The 23598-nt window shown below is 44.0% G+C and overlaps 1 protein-coding gene across 4 annotated transcripts in view; it reads left to right on the forward strand.

Moving 5' to 3' along the window:
* cul9 (cullin 9) overlaps positions 1-23598 on the forward strand; it is a 318678-nt gene that overhangs the window by 42216 nt on the left and 252864 nt on the right. For 3 of the 4 annotated variants that reach the window (XM_078542786.1, XM_078542788.1, XM_078542787.1), the window contains exon 2: positions 2060-2701. In XM_078542786.1, coding sequence (XP_078398912.1) covers positions 2071-2701 — 631 coding nt within the window. In that variant the 5' untranslated portion in view covers positions 2060-2070. Of the gene's footprint in view, positions 1-2059; positions 2702-10596; positions 10780-23598 lie in introns of those variants that run through there. The other variant, XM_078542790.1, reaches the window with a different exon arrangement.

Consider the following 23598-nt stretch of genomic DNA (forward strand, 5'->3'; position numbering starts at 1 on the left):
CTAGCGCTTTCCCGATGACAGATGTTAGGCCATCTGGAATATAGTCTCCTGCTTTCTGCCTCCCTCCTTTCTTGCATAAAGGTGTTACATTAGCTGTTTTCCAATCCGCTGAAACCTTTCTAGAATCTAAGGAATTTTGGAAGATTTTAACGAATGCATCTGCTATCTATGCCCCAACTTCTTTTAAGACTCTAGGATGCAGGCCATTCGGTCCTGGAGACTTGTCAGCCTTTTGATCGAATAGATTTCCGAGCACCCTTTCCCTGGTGATCGTATTATGTTCCTTCCTCCCTATCACCTCTTGATTTTCAAGAATCTTTGGACGTTTTCTAAGTTCTCTTCATGAAGACAGACACAAAATACCTGTTTAACACCTCTGCCATTTCTTTGTTTTCCATTATCAATCCCCCAGACACTCTCTCTAGAGGACCAACACTAGCTTTAGTTACTCTTCGTATTCAAATACTTGTAGAAACTTTTATTATCTGTTTTAATGTTACTGGTTGGCTTTCTCTCGTATCCTGCTTTCTCCCTCTTCATTGTGTTTTAGTCATTCTTTGTTGGTTCTTAGAACCTGTCCAATCCTCTTGACCTACCACTGATCTTTGCAGATTTGTACAGTGTTTCTTTCAATTTCATACTACCCTTAACTCCCTTATTTAGCCACAGATGTGCATCCTTCTCAAGGCGCCTGTCTTTCTCACTGGGATAAATCTTTTCTGAGCTTTATTAAATACCTCCTTAAAAGTCTGCCACTGCAACTCTACTGTGCGACCTTTTAACCAGTTTCCCAGTTCACCTGTCATAGTTACCTTTATTTAGGTTTAAAACAGTAGTCACGGACCCACACTTCTCCATTTCAAACTGAACATGAAATTCTATCATGTTGTGATTGCTGTCACCCGGAGGTTCCTTTACCATGAGGTTATTGATTAATCCTATCTCATTGCACATTACCAGGTCTAGGATAGCCTGCTCCCTGGTTGGCTCTAGAACATACTGCTCTAAGAGATTGTCCCGAAAACACTATGAACTCATTTTTCAGGTTACCTTTGCCAATCTGATTTTCCCAATCAAAAGTATAGTCACCCATGATTATCGCGGTACCTTTCTTACACATCCCATTTATTTCTCCCTGTATGCCCTGTCCTACAGTGCAGCTTTTTAATTGTTGGCTGTGCTCTTGTTTTGTTCAATTTCTCTTTCTTTTGAAAAGTGACTCATCGTAAGGCTGCATTTCCAAGCGCCCTTGGTGACCATCCTTTGCATCTGGACAGTTTTAGTTATTCATCAATTAGGAGAGGAAAGTGACACAGCTGAGCACAATAATGTGTATTTGGATAGGTGATTGGATAGCAGTCAGGAGTGGAAATGCTGTATTTTTACATCTTTCTCACCTTCCCTCCCCAGCAGTTGAATGCTGAGGCCCGTTGTAATGTCCAACCAGTGCACAGTCTGGAATTAGCTGACTCAGTAAGGAACATAGATCAAACATGGGATGCTTTTAATCTTGCTGTGTTAATACATGATTCACTACAACATTATTCATTGAGCCATTTTGAAGAAAATGTAGCATGTACTGTCCCCACCACATAGGAGGGCTGGTGTTAGTAGGATTTGCCTGCTTTTAGAAGTAGATGGGAAATCATGAGACAGCATGTTACTGAAATTTTAACTACTGGAAATTACTTTCAATTAAAAAAACTTTTTTTTCCCCAAAATGGGAACTTGTTAGCCTTTCCATCCTGTTTGAACCTAATTGCAACTGGCAATGCAGGAACAGGAAATGGGAGGTAGTAATAGTTTTTTTTCTGAGCTGTATGGATTCCAATCCTCTGAAATGGACAGTGTAAAAGGGAAGGTGGTAGAAGGTAGATTATTATTGCCTTTTTATCCAGCATGTGCAGAACAATGAAATGTGCTAGAGGAGCGGAAAATCTGAAGGTACCTGCCTGAAATAGCTGACGTATTTACTTGTAACAAGCCGTGCCTGTGTAATTGAATTCACATAAGTATTGGAAATGTTTTGTTGTAAATGTAATTGTCACTTTCTGTTTAGGTACTAACAGAATGGGTGAACGGCGCAGCAAAAACCTTCTGGTTCAGCTGGGACCCAAAATGCAGGCTTATCCAGAAGAGCTCATTCGACAACGCCGCTCGCATGATGGTCTTACAGAGTACCTCATTCGCTGGAATGTGCTGACTATAGATGACAGTGGAGGTGGAGGCAGCAGCAGCAATGGAGCAAACAGTTCATCTAGTGACAGCAAAGTGGACAATATTTTGATGTGGATGTCAGCTGAAGATGTATATGCCAACTGCCCTACGCTCCTTGGGAAACGGAAACCAGAGGGTCAGAGAGTGAAAGAGGAACAGGAGCCAAGTGCCAGATGTTGCCCAGTGAGTGCCGACTCCGATGTGACCTTTGACGATGTAGAGTTACTTGATATGAAGGAGGACGTAAAGCATTTGGTACAAAGAGCAAGGCGACAAATGTCTCGTAAATCTGGACCAGATTCATCCTTGAATATTTCGCATACAATCCACGTTCTGAGCGCTTATGCTAGTATTGGTTCGCTGGTGGGAGTGTTCAAAGAGACGGGAGCTTTGGATGTACTTATGCAATTACTCTGTAACAAGGAAACGCAGACGCGCAGGAGTGCTGGGAAGATGCTCCGGGCTCTCGCTTCACATGATGCAGGTAGGATGTTTTTAGTTTTACGAGAGGTTTCCAGTGCTGTGTGGATAATAATTCCTTTGGGAACGGTTTGCCTTAACACTTTGATTGCAGGATCAGTACTTCACCATGAAACTGACAAGGTACTGAACTTGAAGAGAAACATTTTTTGATTTTTTTTAATGCCTTAACACAAAGAGTGCACTCAGACAGAACTCTAACAAGGGTAGATGTATCAGCACTTTATTTTTCTGTCAGATTGGAACAAATAAGTGCTGATAGAAAGGAATTCCGTATCGCAATGTGGTGGCTTTTTAAAGCTTTGAAAAACTCCCACAAAAGTTGTTGTTCTCACTCTGAGTATCCCAGTTAAGGATATTGTTTTTTTTCTGTGCGTAAATATTTTGACATCAGCCAGTATTGACATAAAAGAGTAAACAGCCTACTGAGTTGGATTGATAACTGTATGAGGTATGTTGCAGTGTAAAAAGGAAAATAGGAGCAGAAGCCGGCCATTTGGCCCCTCGAGCCTGCTCTGCCATGCGAAAAGATCATGTCTGTTCTGGTTGTGGTCTCAACTCTATCTTCCTTTCTGCCCTCTTCATAACCCTTGATTTCCTTGTGTATCTAAGTCAGCCTTTACTGACCCAGCCTCCACTGCTTTCAGGAGAAAATTCCGCAGAAGAACGACTCTCTGAGAGAATTTCTCCTCATTTCCGTTTTAGAAGGGAAACCTCTTATTTTAAAACTGTCCCCTAGTTCTAGACTCCCCACTAAGAGGAAACACGCTCCCAGTATCCACCCTGACAAGTCCCCTCAGGATATTAGATGTTTCAATAAGATCGCCTCTCATTCTTCTAAACGCCAGCCTGTTCAACCTTTCCTCATAAAACAACCCCTTCGTCTCAGCAATGAATCCTTTGAGCCTTCTCTGAACTGCTCCTAATGCATGTATATCCTTTTTCAAAGAGGAGTCCAAAATTGTGTACACTACTCCAGATGTGGCCCCGTACAGATGCAGTAAAACTTCCCTACTTTCATATTCCATTCTTTTGCAATAAATGCCAGCTTTACATTTGCCTTCCTAATCACTTGCTGTACGTGGATACTAATCTTTTGTGATTCATGTACCAGGGCACCCAGATCCATCTGTACCACCGAGTTCTGCAATCTCTCTCTATTCTTCCTGCCAAAGTGGGCAAGTTCAGATTTTCCCACATTAAACACCATCTGCCAAATTTTTGCCCACTCACTTAACCTGTCTATGTTCCTTTGTAGACTCTTTACCTACTCTTGACAACTTACTTTCCTACCCCTCTTGGTGTGATCGGCAAATTAGGCTACCATACATTCAGTCCCCTCATCCAAGTCATTGATATGGATTGTAAATGGCTGAGGCCTCAGCACTGACCCTGTGGCACTCCACTGCCCACAGCTTGCCAACCTGAAAAAGACCCATTTATCTCTACTATAATAATAAAAACAGAAAATGCTGGAAAAACTGAGCAGGTCTGACAGCATCTGTGAAGAAAGAAACAGAGTTAACATTTCGAGTCCATATGACTCTTCGTCAGAGCTAAAGAGAAGTAGATATGATGGAATTTATACTGTTTAAGGGGGGTGGAGCAGGTAAAGCAGGATAGAAGGTCAGCGATAGGTGAGGGCTAAGGAGAGATTGACAAAGATGTCATGGACACAAGACAAAGGGAGTGTTATTGGTAGTGGTGAAGACTAAAAAAGGTGCGGATAGTGGCATTGAGTTTTGGTAAACACCTTGTCAAACACCAGGAGGAAAATGGAAAGCAATGAAGTGAACAGGGTGAAAGAGACAAATGGAAATCCTGTCGAAGAGAAGAGCAGTACTTCTTCAAGGTAGGCATTCCTGGAAGAGAAGTGGCAGTGAATTAAACGCTAAGGTAAAAGCAAAATACTGCAGGTGCTGGAAATCTGAAATAAAAACAGAAAATGCTGGAAAAACTCGTCCCTATGCCACTATGCCCTTTGGTTCTTGATCCTCCCATCAGTGGGAACAGTTTCTCCCTAGCTAATCTGCCCTGACTGTTCACGATTTTGAATACCTCTATCAAATCTCCTCTCAGCCTTCTTTTCTCCAATCTATCTATATAACTGAAGTTCCTCATCCCTGGAACTATTCTCTTGAATCTTTTCAGCACTCTCTTGCCAACGCCTTAACATCCTTCCTAAAGTATGATACCCAGAACTGGATGCAGTATTCCAGTTGAGGCTGAACCAGTGTTGTATATAAGCTTAACATAACCTCCTTGCTCTTGTACCCTATGCCCCTATTGATAAAGCCTATAATACTGTTTCCTAATTAACCGCACTCTCAGCTTGTCGCAACCACCTTCAATGATTTATGTACATATAAACCCAGGTCCCTCTGCCTCTGCGCCCCCTTTAGAATTGTACCCTTTATTTAATACTGTTACTCCATGTTCTTTCTGCCAAAACGAATCACTTCATAATCCTTTGCATCAAATTGCATCTGCCATTTGTACCCATTCCACCAAACTGTCTATATGTCCTTTTGAAGTTCTACACTGTCCTCCTCACAGTTCACAATACTTTCAAGATTTGTATCGTCTGCAAATTTTCAAATTGTGCCCAGTACACCAAGGTCTAAGTTATTAAGTGCAGGCTCTGCGACACATCAGGGAGGGGGAAAATTATCTGGATGCTTTGTACCACGAGGCAGTCATACCACTTAGGATAGGGTCTTCTGATTTCGTCGGGGACAGAAGGGTGTGTCTGCGAGTGAGGCAGGTAAGGAGACCCAGAGGGCAGGAGTGTTAGCCTCTGCAATTGTTCAATAGGTTTGAGGTTCTTTCAACTTGTTTGGATGAAAATTGGCATAGGGTACATAAAATTAGAGATGAATGCGTGGGTCAAAGACTGGTGTGGGAGAAGTGGGTTCCGGTTTGTGGAGCACTGGCACTGGTACTGGGGAAAATGGGATTGGTACCGTTGGAGCGGTCTACACCTGAACCATGCTGGGACCAGCGTTCTTGCGAACTGCATAATGAGGGGAGTAGAGAGCATTTTAAACTAAATAGTGGGGGCAAGGGATCAAATGTGGGCAGATGTGGTATATCAGAGAAGAGACAAGGGAAGAGAGGAAGGTATTAATATGGGAAATGATAAACAGACCGTGACAGGAAGGGACAGAGAGTACAAGTCTAAAAGTAAATTAACAGATAAGGATAGAGGTTACAGAAATAATATAAGGATAAAACTATAGGCTCTCTATCTGAATGTACATAGCATTCGAAACAAAACAGATAAAATGATAGTGCAAATAGAGATTAGTAAGTACAATTTAATAGCCATTACAGAGACATGGCTGCAGGATGGCATAGATTGGGACAGTCAACGCGTCCAGTATTTCCATGGCCACCACCTTTAGTACCCTGGGATGTAGATTATTGGGCCCTGGGGATTTATTGGCTTTCAGTTCCACTAATTTCTCCAGCACTATTGTTTAGTAATACTAATTTCCTTCAGTTCCTCCTCCTCGCTAGATGCTTGGTTCCTTCATATTTCTGGGAAGTTATGTGCCTTCCTCTGTGAAGACAGAACTGTAGCAGTTGTTCAATTGCTATGTCATTTCCTTGTTTTCTACTATAAATTCTCCCGTTTCAGACTGTAAGGGACCAATGTTTGTCTTCACTAATCTTTTTCTTTTTATACTGTTTAGGCTACAGCTGGAATTTTGTGTACAATTCTGGTCACCACATTACAGGAAGGACATAATTGCTCTGGTGAGAGTGCAGAGGAGATTTACAAGAATGTTGCCATGGCTTGAAAATTGTAGCTATGAGGAGAGATTGGATAGGCTGGGGTTGTTCTCCTTAAAACAGAGGAGGCTAAAGAGTGACCTAATTGAAGTGTACAAAATTATGAGGGGCCTAAATAGGGTAGACAGGAAAGACCTGTTTCCCCTAGCTGAGGGGTCAATTACGGGGGGCATAGCTTTAAGGTGGTTGGTAGAAGGATTAGAGGGGACATGAGGAAAAGCTTTTTCATCAAGAGGGTGATGAACACCTGGAATTCACTGCTTAAGTTGGTGGTTGAGGCTGAAACGCTCAGTTCATTTAAAAGGTACCTGGATCTGCATCTGAAGTGCTGGAGTAGACTCGGGGTGAATGGCCTGCTCCTAATTCGTATGTTCTTAATAGATATCAGAAACAGTAGGGGTCCTAAGACTGACCCCTGGGGAACTCAAGTACAAACCTTCCTCCAGTCTGAAAAACATCTGTTAACTACCAAATCTATATCCATTTTGCTACTGCCGCTTTTAGTCCATGAGCTCTAATTTGACTCTCAGGTGTGTTGTGCGACACTGTATCGAACATATTTTGGTAGTCCATGTACACCACATCAGCAACATTTCCCTCATCCCCTCTCTCTCTTACCTCTTCAACAAACTCCAGTAAGTTAGTTAAACACGATTTACCTTTAACAAATCTGTGCTGGCTTTCCTTAATTAAATGCATTTGCCCAATGACTATTAATTCTGCCCTGAGTTCTCGTTTCTAGAAGCTTCCCAGAGGTTAAACTGACTGGCCTGTAGTTGCTGGACTTAACATCTTTTTTGAATCTGAGATGTAGCTTTACACAGGTATATTTGGTACTCTCATAACAAGCTCAGAGAGTCAGCATTTCACTGTGAACATCCTGTTTTGCATCAGTCGGCACTACAAGTTGATGCTTTAACTACATCAGGGAAATCCTTGCACAAATCTTCAAGACAACTTTTAAAACAAGGTCAAATTAGAATCGCAACTGATACAATCTGAGAGCAGTGAAAATAATGGGCTTTAGCAGCAGCATTCAGTTCCATGGAATGCAATCCTGTACAACCAGATTTAATTCGAAATCCTGATTATTCCAGAGCCTGATATTCAGGTTTGATAAAACTGCCTAATTTATGATTATGATCCAGGGAGTCGCGCTGGAATCTGAACCTGCCCATGGGTCAGGATTGAGTGTCACCCCAATTCGGCAAGTAACCTCCTGACACACACCATTAACCACCAGATCCATGCTCTGGAATAACTCACTCTGCCTCTTGTTCTTCCGCCATCAACCTTTCGCCCACCCGCCCGCCCTCCCCTCAACCTGCCTTCCCCCCGAACCGCCCCTCCCTCTCTCTACCTCTACCCCTCATCCCGCCCTCTCCTCCCCTCCTCTCCCCCTCGTCCCGCCCTCTCCTCCCCTCCTCTCCTCCTCGTCCCGCCTTCCCCTCCCTTCCTCTCCCCCTTGTCCCGCCCTCCCCTCCCCTCCTCTCCTCCTCGTCCCGCCCTCCCCTCCGCTCCTCTCCCCCTCGTCCCACCCTCCCCTCCCTCTCCCCATCCCCTTGGCCCGCCCTCCGCCCGCCATCCCCTCCCCTCCCCTCCCCTTCGGCCCGCCTTCCCCTCCCCTCCCCCTCAGCCCGCCCTTCCCACCAGACCCCTCCCCCTCGGCTCTCCCCGCCCCACCCCTCCCCCCTCCCCTCCCCGCCCCACCCCTCCCCTCCCCCCCCCTCGGCCTGCCCTCCCCTCCCCCTCCCCTCCCCCTCGGCCCGCCCTCCCCTCTCCTCCCCCTTGGCCCGCCCTCCCCTCTCGGCCCGCACTGTGCCAGACAGTGACCGTCTCCAAACTCTTATCACTGAATCCCCCACTATCAACTCCCTGGGGGTTACCATTGACCAGAAACTGAACTGGACTAGCCATATAAATACTGTGGTTGTAAGAGCAGGTCAGAGGCTAGTAACCCTGTGATGTGTAACTCACCTCCTAACTCCCCAAAGCCTGTCCACAATCTACAATGCACAAGTCAGGAGTGTGATGGATTACTCTCCTCTTGCCTGGCTGAGTGCAGTTTCCACAACACTCAAGAAGCTTGACACCGTCCAGGACAAAGCAGCCCGCTTGATTGGCGCTACATCCACAAACATTCGCTCCCTCCACCACCAGTGCACAGTAGCAGCAGTGTACACCGTCTACAAGATGCACTGCAGGAATTCACCAAGGCTCCTTAGATAGCACCTTCCAAACCCACGCCCACTACCATCTAGAAGGACAAGGGCAGCAGATAGATGGGAACACCACCACCTGGAAATTGCCCTCCAAGTAACTCACCATCCTGACTTGGAAATATATCGCTATTCCCTCACTGTTGCTGGGTCAGAATCCTGGAACTCCCTTCCTAACAGCGCGGTGGGTCTCCCTACACCACATGGACTGCAGCAGTTCAAGAAGGCAGCTCACCACCACCTTCTTCAGGGCAATTAAGGATGGGCAATAATGCTGGCCCAGCCAGTGAAGCCCACATCCTGTGAACGAATAAAAAAATTAATTAATTAATTTAAAATAAATATTGCGGCTACAAGAGCAGGTCAGGGGCTGGGAATTCTGTGGCAAGTAACTCACCACCTTTCTCACCAAAGCCTGTCCACCATCTACAAGGCACAAGTCAGGTGTGTGATGGAATACTCCCCACTTGCCTGGATGAGTGCAGCTCCCACAACACTCAAAGAACTTGATGCGATCCAGGATAAAGTAGCCCACTTGATTGGAATCCCATCCACCGCCTTCACATTCACTCCCTCCTCCACCGACGCACAGTAGCAGCCGTGTGTACCATCTACAAGATGCACTGCAGGAACTCACCAAGGCTCCTTTGACAACAGCTTCCAAACCTGCGATCTCTACCACCCAGAAGGACAAGGGCAGCAGACACATGGGAACTTCATCACCTGCAAGTTCCCCTCCAAGTCACACACCACTCTGACTTGGAAATATCTCATTTCCTTCGCTATCACTGGGTTGAAGACCTGGAACTCCTACCCTGATAGCACTGTGGGTGTACCTACACCACATGGACTGCAGCGGTTGAAGAAGTACCAGGCAATGACCATCTCCAACAAGAAACCGCCTTCTCAAGGGCAATTAGAGATGAGCTGGTTTTACCAGCGATGCTTGCATCCCATGAATGAATAAAGATAAAAAGTATGAGGGGTCAGGACAGAGTAGATAGAGAGAAACTGTTCCTATTGATGGAAGGATCAAGAACGAGAAGGCATGGTTTCAAGATAATTGGCAAATAAGCAAAAGTGACTCGTGGAAAAACTTTTTTACACGCTGAATGGTTAGGGTTTGGAATGCTCTGCCTGAGTGTGTGGTGGAGGCAGATTCAAAAAGGGAATTAGACTTATCTGAAAAGGAAGAATGTGCAGGGTTACAGGGAGAAGGCGGGGGAATGGTACTAGATGAATAGGACATTTGGAGAACTGATGCAGACACGATGGGCCAAATGGCCTCCTTTTCCGCTGTTACAATTATGTGATTGTTTGTTAACTTTGATTTTATGCTTGCCTTATATCAAGTCAATATCTCAGAAAATCTAAAATTTAAAGATAGCCATTGTTAACTCATTGCTTCTCTGTGGGGTTAGTTTGCTTCAGCCCCATGTACACTGTTCTGCATAGCTTTAGCATATTGTACCAAGAACTATGCTAGTGATACCAGCGCGCAGCCCTGAGATTTGCAATGGTGGGTGGTCAGGCAGGCTTTCACTGGTGAGCTCTTGATAGTAAGTAGTTACTTTTAATGATCTAGCCTTTTAAAAAAATTATGAAGTTACTCTTTCAATCTAATTGTAAGATCCTGTGGTGGATGCTTGCCCATTGCTAAATGTGAGAATGCTATCATTCTAAACTTGGGCCTCCACTGTGTAAATTGAGTTTTCTCCCTCTTCAGTTTTTTAAAGATCTTCTGGATCACAATTAAGTCCTTCACCCCACACCCATAAAACATATCAATTACATGGTTTGTTTCCCTGTATAGTGGTAAATTTCCAGCTGTTTTGCTTTGAGTACTCTTATCTTTATCTTTCTCTCCTTCATTTTCTGCTCTCAGATTAATCGGCTATTATCCAGATCGAGAAATTTGATTCTATATTTTGCTGAAGCCTTGCAGATTTTGTCATATGCCTCACTCTTACAAGCTGCTTCAAAAAGTGCTTGGTCAAAATGCTTGAAATACTTAAGTGCTGTACTTAATACTGTCCGATGACATAACTGATCTACATTCTGTATCAAAGTAAGTCTCTTTATTTCCTCACTGGTTGGGTAAGGTATTGGAATCTGCTTATTTTTTGTTTTTACAGCTGTATCCAGTTGCTTTCTTAATTCTCAGTGAGATTTGAAGTAGGTGTTGGCAGGAGCCAAAGCAAAAGTCCCTCCTTTCCTCACTTCAAGAGGCATGTCTTTCAGGAGCCACTGATTTCCATAACCTTTTCCAGTTCCTCAGGAGCTCTCAACACTACCTGGGTTAGGCTTATGATGGCTAGCATGTGAACTAACCGAGGGAAATCAAAGGTTCTGCCCATAAATCAGTAGGACAGCAGAATAAAAGTAGAGTATGTCACCATTGTCTCATTAATAGTAATATTCCAAATAATCAGGAATTTTACCATGGTAAATGGGAAAAGTTGTTTCTAATTGTTAGTGAGCCAATATTTAGAGGGCATAGATTTTAGGTTGTTCAAACAATGGGGAACACAGAACTAATGTAGAATTTGGGATATCATACCAGAACTGATAGAATCAGAGTTCATAACTTTTGAAAGGAAATCAAATAAATATTTGCAAAGGAGAAATTTTGAAGAGCATCAGGAAAAGCAAGAAATTGAAGTGTAAAGCTCATGAGAACCAGCAGCAGTAATAAAATCAAACTTTACCCCTCAAAGTTGGATTAGGCTGGAAAACTCTTTTTCACCCAACAAAGATATGATGGGCTGGATGGCCACCTCCTCTGAAATAAATTTCTGATTCTAATGTGAAGAAGGTGAACTTTTAGTATCTGGTTGTATGCATCAGCTTATTCTCTCCTTCTCTGGGAGAGGAGAAAGAGGAGAATGGTTTGTGAGAATGATGTAAAGGATTGATCCAGATTTCGAGGTCAGCAGCAAAGTGACTCCATTATTACAGCCACTAAATCCAGCTCTTTATGTTCTAGAATCTTTTCCTTTCTCCTTTTCTTGAGTTTTATAACATCATTTCTTTCTCTCAACAGTGTGGCTTACTTTTATTCATAATGCAATAAGTAGCTTAGTGTTAATTACATGTTCTGTATCTCTGACATGTGGCTTGTTGGTTTAAAAACTGATAGATAGCCTTGACAAAATAACAACCAGTTGTCTGAACTGAGCTAGAATCTCAACTTCTTTTCTTAGGCAGTCATTGTGCAGCTGATTTAAAAATCTTTTAAAAACTGGGTGCCCTTCATGGAGTGAGTGAAGCGAATCTTTACTTTTCTGAAGAGATTCAGGTCATAATTTTCTTGGCTATTGACGTTTTGCAATATAAATTTCCTCTAATTGTAATCTAGGTATGTGTGCTGTAAATAAAGTAACAGTAATAAAATGAAACTTTACCCCTCAAAGTTATCTGGTCTAATTGCCTGCCCATGCATAAAATGGATTTCCAGCTTTAAAATGTTTGACAGTTTTAGCTCCTTCTGTATTTGTGATGTTTCATTTTTCAGCATATTGTGATTTTAATTTTCCAATTTTGAGCTTGTTTTCTGTCTTTTTATTTTCTTCCAGGCTGAACTATTTTTAATTTTATTGTCTGGGGGTGACACTTGGTGTTTATAAATCAATGGGAAATTGTCTGGTTATTCTTGGTGCCAGTTCTAGAATCTACTACTCAGCTAGGGCTGTCTTCAGCTAGAATAGATGTAAAACTGTGCAACATATCATCTGTACCACACTTTCTGAATGCACTACTTCAAGGTATTATGGGCCTTGAAGGGGAGAGAGGCAAACCTGAACTTCTTTATTTTTCTTACTGTCTATCGATAATCAGAGGTGTTTTAATTTTTGAAATAGGCTGTGGTGTGTTTCCCCTAAACCCTTGGTTTGTGAGGTCAGTTTTTAAAGTGACTTGCAGCAAACTCTCTTTAGAGTTAAATCAGAAGTATTGTTTATTCATACATTCAAATCTGGAGGATGGTCGTAGCTTTATACACAAGCACACAATAAAAAGATTGGAAAGAAGAGTTTTTACAACTATGAATAACATAAAAGAAAAAGAACCACAAATATGGTTATCAGTTCACATGATTGCCAGAGTCCAGAAAATCAAAGAGTCCAGTGAGGGTTCCTTCACAGAAGAGTTACAGTTCAGGTGGGTTCAGCTACTGAAGCAGGATATTGCAGAATCCCTTTAAAGTTGATGGTGACATAGCGAGATGAGGTTGGTATACAAAGACTTGGTCTGTTCAGGTATTTGCTGAGAGTGGGACTAGGTAGAATGCTCTTTCAGAGAGCCAATGCAGACTCAATGGGCCGAATGGCCTACTTCTGCACAGTAAAGATTCTCTGAGGTGATGGCAGGAATCTGCCAGAGAAACAGCTTCAAGGAGGATTAGACTTGATGCAGGCTGTTTGTCAACCTGGAGCCCTACTGTGGTGTTTGCAGGCTGGAGATTAAACTGCAGACTGAGTTGCAAGTCTAGAAATGTAATATTAAAACTTTCCAAAGGCCAGAAGCTTAGGTCCTATGATGTTGCCCATTAATGAGTCAGTTGCAGGCTGATGAGCAGTTTCTATGTCACTGGTCAAAATCCATTGTTCACCTTAGATGGTGGCTATTAGTATAGGTATAATGAATTTCGGTTGCTTTCCCTTTGTATTAGGACCAGGCTGGGGAGACGTCTGCTGGCCCCTGGTTTTGTTGATTGTAATGTGCCCTCACAATGACAAGTGTGAGATTCCACAAGGATGAAGGTTGAGCTTTTGTCCTGTAACTGCTGTTGGAAATTTCCAGAAGTTGTAGCCTACTTGTCAATGATGTGACCTATAGCATCTATCTTTTGGTCCACTTTTAAAAAAAAGTCCACTTTTTAAATAAGCAAAAAAGTAAGGTTAAGATTTAAACAGTTTATGATCTTTTTCATGCCATATGGATACGACAAAGGTTTTATGTAGCTTATGGTTATACCTTACTACTAGCAAAGACCTTGTATATTGCTGAAGAATGAAGGGACAAAATCTGCCAGTGGGTTCTCTATTACTATATACTGCAAGCCCACCTTCACTGTCAGTATAAGCATTTGGATTTCTATAGTTCCATGCGCTATAAGATTGGCCTTTTTGGCAACCTCGTAAATTGGGCCCGAGCCATTTAGTCACTGTAAGCTTGATGCAGAAATAGGACACATTAAAGCTATTCTCCCACTTTTGGACTTGAAACATGCCCAGTCTACCTCAAATTACTCTGGAAGGGTAAGGTGTCTCAAAAATTTGAGCAACTTGTGCAGCGAGTCATTTCATACTGCTACTATGCAGTAGCAGCATGAGTGGTATTCTCCACTGCACAAATGAGTAATGTGGTATATGAATTTCAGTGCTGGTGTGATGCCAGGTATGTAGGCCATATGTCCCAATGGCTGGTAGATAAAATCTTGCAGCATGTCCCTTCGGCTGTTCACAACAGGCAAAGTATTGACTATACTCAACTAACCCATGCTTGCAAAACTCAGAACATAGTGTTCAACCGTAGATGTGATTCTGCGATTGGACAACACCTACTAAACAATCCCAATTGTGCTAAGAATTACACTAACAACTAGTTTAAGATTATAGATCAGGCTTGCAGTGACTCACTTATGTGTTCTAGAAGCTACACGCAGGGCCCTGACCTTTGCAAACAGAAAGAACATCTTCATGCATTGTGCCTTTTTCAACTAAGCAAAAGCTTGAGAGAACAGCCAATCCCTGGTTCATTCCCATAGCAATGCCTTGACCAATCAGAGTCAACTTGCTTGGTTTGTATTTAAACAAAAGCTTGGCAGTTAACTGTTCCCCAGTGCATTCTCCATGGCATCTCCTGTATCAATCAAAGTCCACTTGCCAAATAATCAGCACCCCATTCACATGCAGTATAAATTTTTGTTCCCTTTGAGATTTGGTATTCTTGCGATTCTGTCCTGATGAGTGCAAGACGAAAAGCTTTGACGGCATGGCTCCTTTTTCATCAATACTCAAGTTTTGATCTACCAAGCAACTAAAGATCCTATAATCAGGTTTTCAACCTGAAGCCTGATGCTCCGGCCAAGAGCTGTATTTGCTAAAGTAGAGTATGGCTAAAAATCCATCAGATTTGAAATGTTTTAAAGCAGGCAGATGATTTATTTATTCTTAAATTGAGGAATCTGAGTGAAGGGCCAAGTTCTAGATGTAAGCTACCACTAGATATTAAAATTCTATAAAAAGACTGATGTCAAGCTAGCCAATGATATTGATTGGGTTTTACAACCTCAAGATTGTAGCAGAAGTAAATTCTGAGCTTCGTAAAAAACAAGCTTAGTTTTCAAATATGGCAATGTATCTTGACATAGAGAGCAGGAAGAGTGTGTATGACAAGAACATATTTGAAGTAAAGAGAAGAAATGATGGGTGACAGTGGTTAAGGATGGAGCCAGCGATGATGGGTGAGAATGGTTAAGGATGGAGCCAGCGATGATGGGTGAGAATGGTTAAGGATGGAGCCAGCGATGATGGGTGAGAATGGTTAAGGATGGAGCCAGCGATGATGGGTGAGAATGGTTAAGGATGGAGCCAGCAATGATGGGTGACAGTGGTTAAGGATGGAGCCAGCGATGATGGGTGAGAATGGTTAAGGATGGAGCCAGCGATGATGGGTGAGAATGGTTAAGGATGGAGCCAGCGATGATGAGGGAAGGTTGTTAAGGATGGAACCAGCAATGCTGGGTGAGAGTGGTTAAGGATGAAGCCAGTGATGATGGGGACGGTGTTTAAGGATGAAGCCAGCGATGATGGGGGAAGGTGTTTTAAGAATGGAGCCAGCAATGATGGGAACAGTGTTTAAGGATAGAGCCAGCGATGATGGGGGAAGGTGGTTAAGGATGGAGCCAACAATGATGGGGGAAGGTGGTTAAGGATGGAGCCAGCAATGTTGGGTGACAGTGGTTAAGGATGGAGCCAGCAATGATGGGGACGGTGTTTAAGGATGGAGCCAGCAGTGATGGGTGAGAGTGGTGTCATGACTCTCTGGGGATAGTGTGCTGTGATATCAAGCCCCCCTTTGCCCTGAGCCATGACAAATGTGAATAAGTTTAATCAAACCACCAGATTTCCCCAATTCTATCTCAGTAAGGTTAGAATGGGCAATCAAAGAACCACAGCAAAGTTACAGTGCTGAAAGAGGCCTTTCAGCCCATCACATCTGCACGGTCCAAAAAAACTAGTTGCCCATTTTAATCCCACTTTCTAGCAGCCGGTCCATAGCCTTGCATGTTATAGCACTCCTGGTGCAGATCCAGGTACCTTTTAAATTAGTTGAGTGTTTCAGCCTGAACTACCAATTGGGGCAGTGAATTCCAGATGCCCATCACTCTCTTTGTGGTAAAGTTTTTCTTCATGCCCCCTCTGATCCTTCTGCCAATCACCTTAAACCTATGCCCCCTGGTAATTGGCCCCTCAGCTAGGGGAAACAGCCCTTTCCTGTCTACCCTATCTAGGCCCCTCATAATTTTGTACATATCAATTAGGTCACCCCTCAGCTTCTGTTCTAAGGGAAACAACCCTAACCTAACCAATCTTTCCTCATAGCTGCAATTTTCAAGCCATGGCAACGTTCTTGTGAATCTCCTCTGCACTCTCTCCAGAGCAATTATGTCCTTCCTGTAATGTGGTGACCAGACGTGTACACAAAATTTCAGTTGTGGTCTAACCAATGTTTTATGCAGTTCCATCATTACATCCCTGCTTTTGTATTCAATACCTCGTCCAATTAAGCAAGGCATTGCATAGGCTTTCTCTATCACTTTATCTATCTGTCCTGCCACTTTAGGGACCTGTGGATATGCACACCAAGGTCTCCCTCTTTCCCAACCCCTCTCAATATCCTCCTGCGTATTGAGTCTTCCGTTGCTTTGCTTGCCCTCCCCAGATGCGTTACCTCACGCTTTTCCGGATTGAATTCCATTTTTCACTTTTCCGCCCACTCGACCAAACCATTGATATCATTCTGGATACAACAGCTATCCTCTTCACTGTCAACTACACGGCCAATTTTTGTTTCATCTGCAAATTTCCCAATAATATTTAAGTCCTCCCATATTTAAGTCCAAATCATTCATATATACAACAAACAGCAAGGGACCCAACACTAATTCCTGTGAAACACCACTGGAAACCACTTTCCACTCTCAAAAATGTCCATTGAGCATAACCCTTTGTTTCCTGTCACTGAGCAAATTTTGGATCCAACTTGCCACCTTCCCATGGGATCTCACTGCCACATGGGATCTTGTCAAATGCCTTACTAAATCCATGTAGACGAGATCCCCTGCACTACCCTCATCAATCCTCCTTGTTACTTCCTCAAAAAATTATATTAAGTTAGTAAGACACGATCTTCCCCTAACAAAACCATGCTGACTATCCCTGATCAATCCTTGCCTTTCTAAGTGAGAGTTTATCCTGCCTTTCAGAATTGTTTCCAATAATCTGCCCACCACCAAAGTCAGTCTGACCGGCCTATAATTATTTGGCCTATCCCTTGCACCCTTTTTAAATAATGATACAACATTCGCAGGCCTCCAGTCCTTTGACACCTTGCCTTACCTAGTGAGGTTTGGAAAAGGATGGAGTCAGCAATGATTGGTGATGGTGGTTAAGGATGGAGCCAGCAACTTCTGGTAATTGGATTAGACTTGAAAAAGAATTGAAAAATCTGCTTTTCAAGAATTTCAAGGTGTTTGTTGATCATGTTCCAGTAGGCTTGGACTATTGATGCTACTTCTCAAATAAATGGCCTTAATTTTTAGTACTGCGATGTGTGTAGTACAGTTAATTTATTTTGACAATACCTCCTACCTCTGTTAATTCTAAGCTTTTAAAAGAATCTGAATTGCAGAATTATTTAATTTGTTTTGTGTGAAGGCTCCTTGCCATTTAAATTCATTTGCCTTTTTTGAATCACAGGTAACTTAAAATTTTTGTAGCAAAAAATTATTTTAAATTGATCAGTGTAGACTATGTTCATTTTAATCATCTATTTATTTAAAAGCAAAGCTCAAGTAATGAGGGACTTATCTGAGAATGCAGTTCCATCAGATACTACCAGGGTATCCCTAGCAATCAGTTTGCAACTTTTGCTGATGTATGGTGCTCAGAACTGAATGCAATGACTCAAAAATGGAATCTGATCAAGGCTCTGTACAACTGAAACAGCACTTCCTCGCTTTTGTAATTCAGAGATAAAGACCAATATTCCATTAGCCATTTGAATGCTTTCTGTACCTGTGCTTTTCGTGATATGAGTAGCTAGGCATCCAAATCCCTTTGCCCCTCCATAGTTTCTAGTCGATCACCAGTAAGAAAATATTCTGATTTGTGTGTCTGTGATCTAAAGAGGTTGACCTCACACTTCCCCATATTGAACTCCATTTGCCAGTTTAGAAAATGCTGAAGCTGCTTTTGTCCCTTTGTAACTTGAGCACTGAAGTAGCAGTATTGGGGCGGTGGGGTTGGTGGATGTGGTGTATGGTTGGAGGGTGCAGTAAGACTGAACTTGATTCATACTGGGAGATAGAAGGCAACCAAGGATTGGGACAGTGAAATCATTTGCTAAGAAACAGTTGCACTATACTCAAAAAGGCAGTCAATACTGAAATTCTACCTCATCACACATTTATTTTGGCCCATGTGCTTCTGAACAATGCTGAGAAGTGCAGGATGGGGATAGATCCATGCAGGAAAGGAGTTCCAGGATTTTGACCTAGCGACAGTGAAGGAGCGGCGATATATTTCCAAGTCAGGGTGGTGAGTGACTTGGAGGGGAACTTCCAGGTGGTGGTGTTCCCATCTATCTGCTGCCCTTGTCCTTCTAGACGGTAGTGGGTGTGGGTTTGGAAGGTGCTGTCTAAGGAGCCTTGGTGAATTTCTGCAGTGCATCTTGTAAATGGCACACACTGCTGCTACTGTGTGTCGGTGTTGGAGGGAGTGAATGTTTGTGGATATGGTGTCAATCAAGTGGGCTGCTTTGTCCTGGATGTGTCAAGCTTCTTGAGTGTTGTGGGAGCTGCACTCATCCAGGCAAGTGGAGGGTATTCCATCACACTCTTGACTTGTGCCTTGTAGATGGTGGACAGACTTTGGGGAATCAGGAGGTGAGCTAACTGTTGCAGGATTCCCAGCCTCTAACCTGCTCTTGTAGCCACAGTATTTATATGGCTGGTCCAGTTCAGTTCCTGGTCAATGGTAACCCCCAGAGTGTTGATATTGGGGGATTCAGTGAATGTAATGCCATTGAATTTCAAGGGGCGCTGGTTAGATTCCCTTTTGTTGGAGATTGTCATTGCGAGGCACATGTGTGGCGTGAATGTTACTTGCCACTTGTCAGCCCAAGCCTGGATATTGTCCAGGTCTTGCTGCATTTGAACATGAGCTGCTTCGGTATCTGAGGAGTTGTGAATGGTGCTGAACATTGTGCAATCATCAGCGAACATCCCCACTTCTGACCTTATGATGGAAGGAAAGTCATTGATGAAGCAGCTGAAGATAGCTGGGCCGAGGACACTACTATGAGGAACTCCTGCAGTGATGTCCTGGAGCTGAGATGACTGACCTCCAACAACGACAACCATCTTGCTTTGTGCTAGGGTATGACTCCAACCAGTGGAGAGTTTTCCGCCTGATTCCCATTGACTCCAGTTTTGCTAGGGCTTCTTGATCCCACACTCGGTCACATACTGCCTTGATGTCAAGAGCAGTCACTCTCACCCCACCTCGGATGTTCAACTCTTTTGTCCATGTTTGAACCAAGGCTGTAACGAGGTCAGGAGCTGAGTGGCCCTGGCGGAACCCAAACTGGGCATCAGTGAGTAGCTAAGCAAGTGCCGCTTGATAGCACTGTTGATGACTCCTTCCATTACTTTACTGATGATCGAGAGTAGACTGATGGGGGGGTAATTGGCCGGGTTGGATTTGTCCTGCTTTTTGTGTACAGGATGTACCTGGGCAATTTTCCACATAGCTGGGTAGATGCCAGTGTTGTAGCTGTACAGGAACAACTTGGCTAGGGGCACGGCAAGTTCTGGAGCACATGTCTTCAGTACTATTGTCGGGGCCCATAGCCTTTGCACTATCCAGTGCCTTCAGCTGTTTCTTGATATCCTTTCAAGTCAGCATCGCTTGGATTTAAGAGTGAAGTTGAGGGCTGTGCTGGGGGGAATAGCCAGGGTGAGAGAGTGCAATCTCCCAAGTAGCAATGTGCTATTGACCTGAGAATTGTTCTTGTGATTTTGATTTGGGTATTAATATTGACCAGGACACCTGGGATAACTCTCCTGGTCATCTTCAAAATAGTGCTATGGGATCTTTTATGTCTTTCTGAAAGGGCAGTCAAGGTTTAACATCTCAACTGAACAGCTGCACCTGCTACAGTGCAGCAGTGCTTCAATGCTGGCCTGAGTGTCAACCTTGATTTTTGTGCTCAAGTCTTGGAGTCCAACTTGAGCCCGGAGCCTTGTGACTCAGAGGCAAGAGTGTTACCAACTGAGTCACAGCTGAGGCGTGTGAAAAGTATCATACGTGCTATAGCAGCAGAGCCAAGATAAAACAATGGTGATAATTAACTGACTATTGCCTATTCAAATAAGTTAATGTAATCATAAGGAAGTAACTGCATGCATGGACAGATGTAGGATCTATCAAAGAGTGTTTCAGAGGCCAATAGTTGGCTGTATGAGTCACCCTGCCAAGCTGGTTACGTCCGGCATTGTTGTGGCTGTTCCAGCCACGTGGACAGTCATATGTCCTTTGACCATTGCCTAACATTTTGAGCTGGGCACGTGCCTGTCTTTGTGCTGTGAATCATTAGTTATGTTCAGACCTCAAAACTGAGCTCCAATTTTTGCTCTGGTTCTTCATGCTAAGCTTCCCTTTCCTGCTTAATGTCACAATATCTTAGTTTTAAAATTGGAACTTTTGAATTGTAGATTATTGCAGCACTGCAATTACTGCATCGAGCAGGAAGATGTATTTTTAACAAACATCAGGAAAGATGTTTTGGCTAGGCGCAGTTACCTTGTAAAGTGCATAGAGTGGCTAGCAGGCACAGCAAAGTGAAATAGGAATACTAGAAATCTAAGCAAGTAATGCATTTGGAGAGGGTAAACAAGATAAGGGAATGCACAATAAATGGTAGGATACCGGGAACTGTAGAAGAACAGTGTGTTGGAATGTATATGCATAGATGCTGAAAGTAAAAGTACAGGTAGATGAGGTAGTTAAGAAAGATATAGATGATACTTTTCTTTATTAACCCAGGTATAGAATATAAAAGGAAGGTTATGCTAGAACTGTGTAAACCATTAGACCACAGACACAGCACACGGTTATGTATAAAACACTAGACCACATGATTATGTATAAAACACTAGACCCAAGACACAGCACACAGTTATGTATAAAACACTAGACCACAGACACAGCACATGGTTATGTATAAAACACTAGACCCAAGACACAGCACATGGTTATGTATAAAACACTAGACCACAGACACAGCACATGGTTATGTATAAAACACTAGACCCAAGACACAGCACATGGTTATGTATAAAACACTAAACCCAAGACACAGCAGACGGTTATGTATAGAACACTAAACCCAAGACACAGCACATGGTTATGTATAAAACACTAGACCACAGACACAGCACATGGTTATGTATAAAACACTAGACCACAGACACAGCACATGGTTATGTATAAAACACTAGACCCAAGACACAGCAGATGGTTATGTATAGAACACTAAACCCAAGACACAGCACATGGTTATGTATAAAACACTAGACCACAGACACAGCACACGGTTATGTATAAAACACTAGACCACAGACACAGCACATGGTTAAGTATAAATCACTAGACCACAGACACAGCACATGGTTATGTATAAAACACTAGACCACAGACACAGCACACGGTTATGTATAAAACACTAAACCCAAGACACAGCACATGGTTATGTATAAAACCCTAGACCACAGACACAGCACACGGTTATGTATAAAACACTAGACCACAGACACAGCACATGGTTATGTATAAAACACTAGACCACAGACACAGCACATGGTTATGTATAAAACACTAGACCCAAGACACAGCACATGGTTATGTATAAAACACTAGACCCAAGACACAGCACACGGTTATGTATAAAACACTAGACCACACGATTATGTGTAAAACACTAGACCACAGACACAGCACACGGTTATGTATAAAACACTAGACCACACGATTATGTATAAAACACTAGACCACAGACATAGCATATAGTTCTGGTCACTGTATTACAGGAAGGATGTGATCACACTAGTGTACAAATGAGATTTGTGAAGATGTTGCCAGGACCAGAAAATTTTAGCTATGAGAAAAGTTTGGATAGGTTGTGTCTGTTTTCTTTGGAACAGAAGAGGCTGAGCAGAGGCTTAATTAAATTGAGGGGCCTGGATACAGTTGACAGTAAGGACCTGTTACCATTAGCAGAGAGATCAGTAATCAGGGGGCATGGAATAGAGGGGAGCTGGGAAATTCTTTTCACCCAGTGGGTGAAGTATGGCAGAAACCCTCATCACTTTAAAAAAAAACTTGGATGCTGTGACCTACAAGGCTACAGGCCAAGAACTGGAAAGTGGGTTGAGGTTGGATAACTTTTTATGGCTGGCACGGTCACAATGGGCTGAATGGCCTCCTTCTGTGCCATTAATTTTCCATGTTAAGTCTGTGAGTTCAAAAAAGCCTTTTCTGTTTACAGGTGCTATCAAACTAATGTATAGTGCAATTACTTCACTTTTTACTACAGATTTCCAGTATTTCCAATTGTTTTTATTTTCAGTGACAAAAAGTGGCCTCTAACTAGAGGTTGGCCAGTGGATGTGTTGAACGAGCTGCCGGGAGGCTGACTTGCTCATTTGCTTTTCCCCTTTCTCCAATCTTGATTGGGTCCTTGTGGTCCAGCTTTGTGGACAGAGAAGAAAATGAAGGGATTGGGGTTGGGTGGAGAGTGAACAGAACTCACATGTCAGAGCTTTGGTATACTCTGATGCAGGCTTGTCCAACTGTGGCCCCCAACCAGTCAAGCTTCTCAGACATTCAACTGACTTGTACTTGAAAAATGCCGTAAAGCTGTTCATCGAATCAAAGCTGGTTTCTCTCTGCGTTTGCTGCAGATAGGCTTAAGTGAGGTAAGCTTTTAAGGAAAGTTTCAGGGCCCCAAGAGAGAGAGAGGGGACACAGTGGAGTGGGTGTTGGGGCAGCCAGAGTGGGGCCCGGGGAAGGCAGAGCGGAGTGGGGGACGAGGCAAGAGGAGGGGGGACTGGGCAGGAGGAGCGGAGTGGGGGGGCAGTGCAGGGGGAGGGGGCAGGCGGAGGGGTGGGGGGGGGGGGGGGGGGGACGGGGCAGGCGGAGGGGGGGGGGTGAGGACGGGGCAGGCGGAGGGGGGGGGCAGGCGGATGGTGGGGGGGGGGCAGGCGGAGGGCGGGGGGGGGGACGGGGCAGGCGGGGGGGGGAGGCAGGCGGGGGGTGGGGGTGGGGGGGGACGGGGCAGGCGGAGGGTGGGGGGTGCAGACGGAGGGTGGGGGGGAGACGGGGCAGGCGGAGGGTGGGGGGGACGGGGTGGGTGGGGGGAGACGGGGCTGGCGGAGGGTGGGGGGGGACGAGGGACGGGGCAGGCGGAGGGTGGAGGGGAGACGGGGCAGGCGGAGGGTGGGGGGGGCAGTGCAGGCGGAGGGGGGGGTGGGACGGGGCAGGTGGAGGGGGCAGGCGGAGGGTGGGGGGGAGACGGGGCAGGTGGAGGTGGGGGGAGAGAC

Source organism: Cetorhinus maximus, chromosome 5 (assembly GCF_964194155.1).
Source record: "Cetorhinus maximus chromosome 5, sCetMax3.hap1.1, whole genome shotgun sequence".
NCBI lineage: Eukaryota > Metazoa > Chordata > Chondrichthyes > Lamniformes > Cetorhinidae > Cetorhinus > Cetorhinus maximus.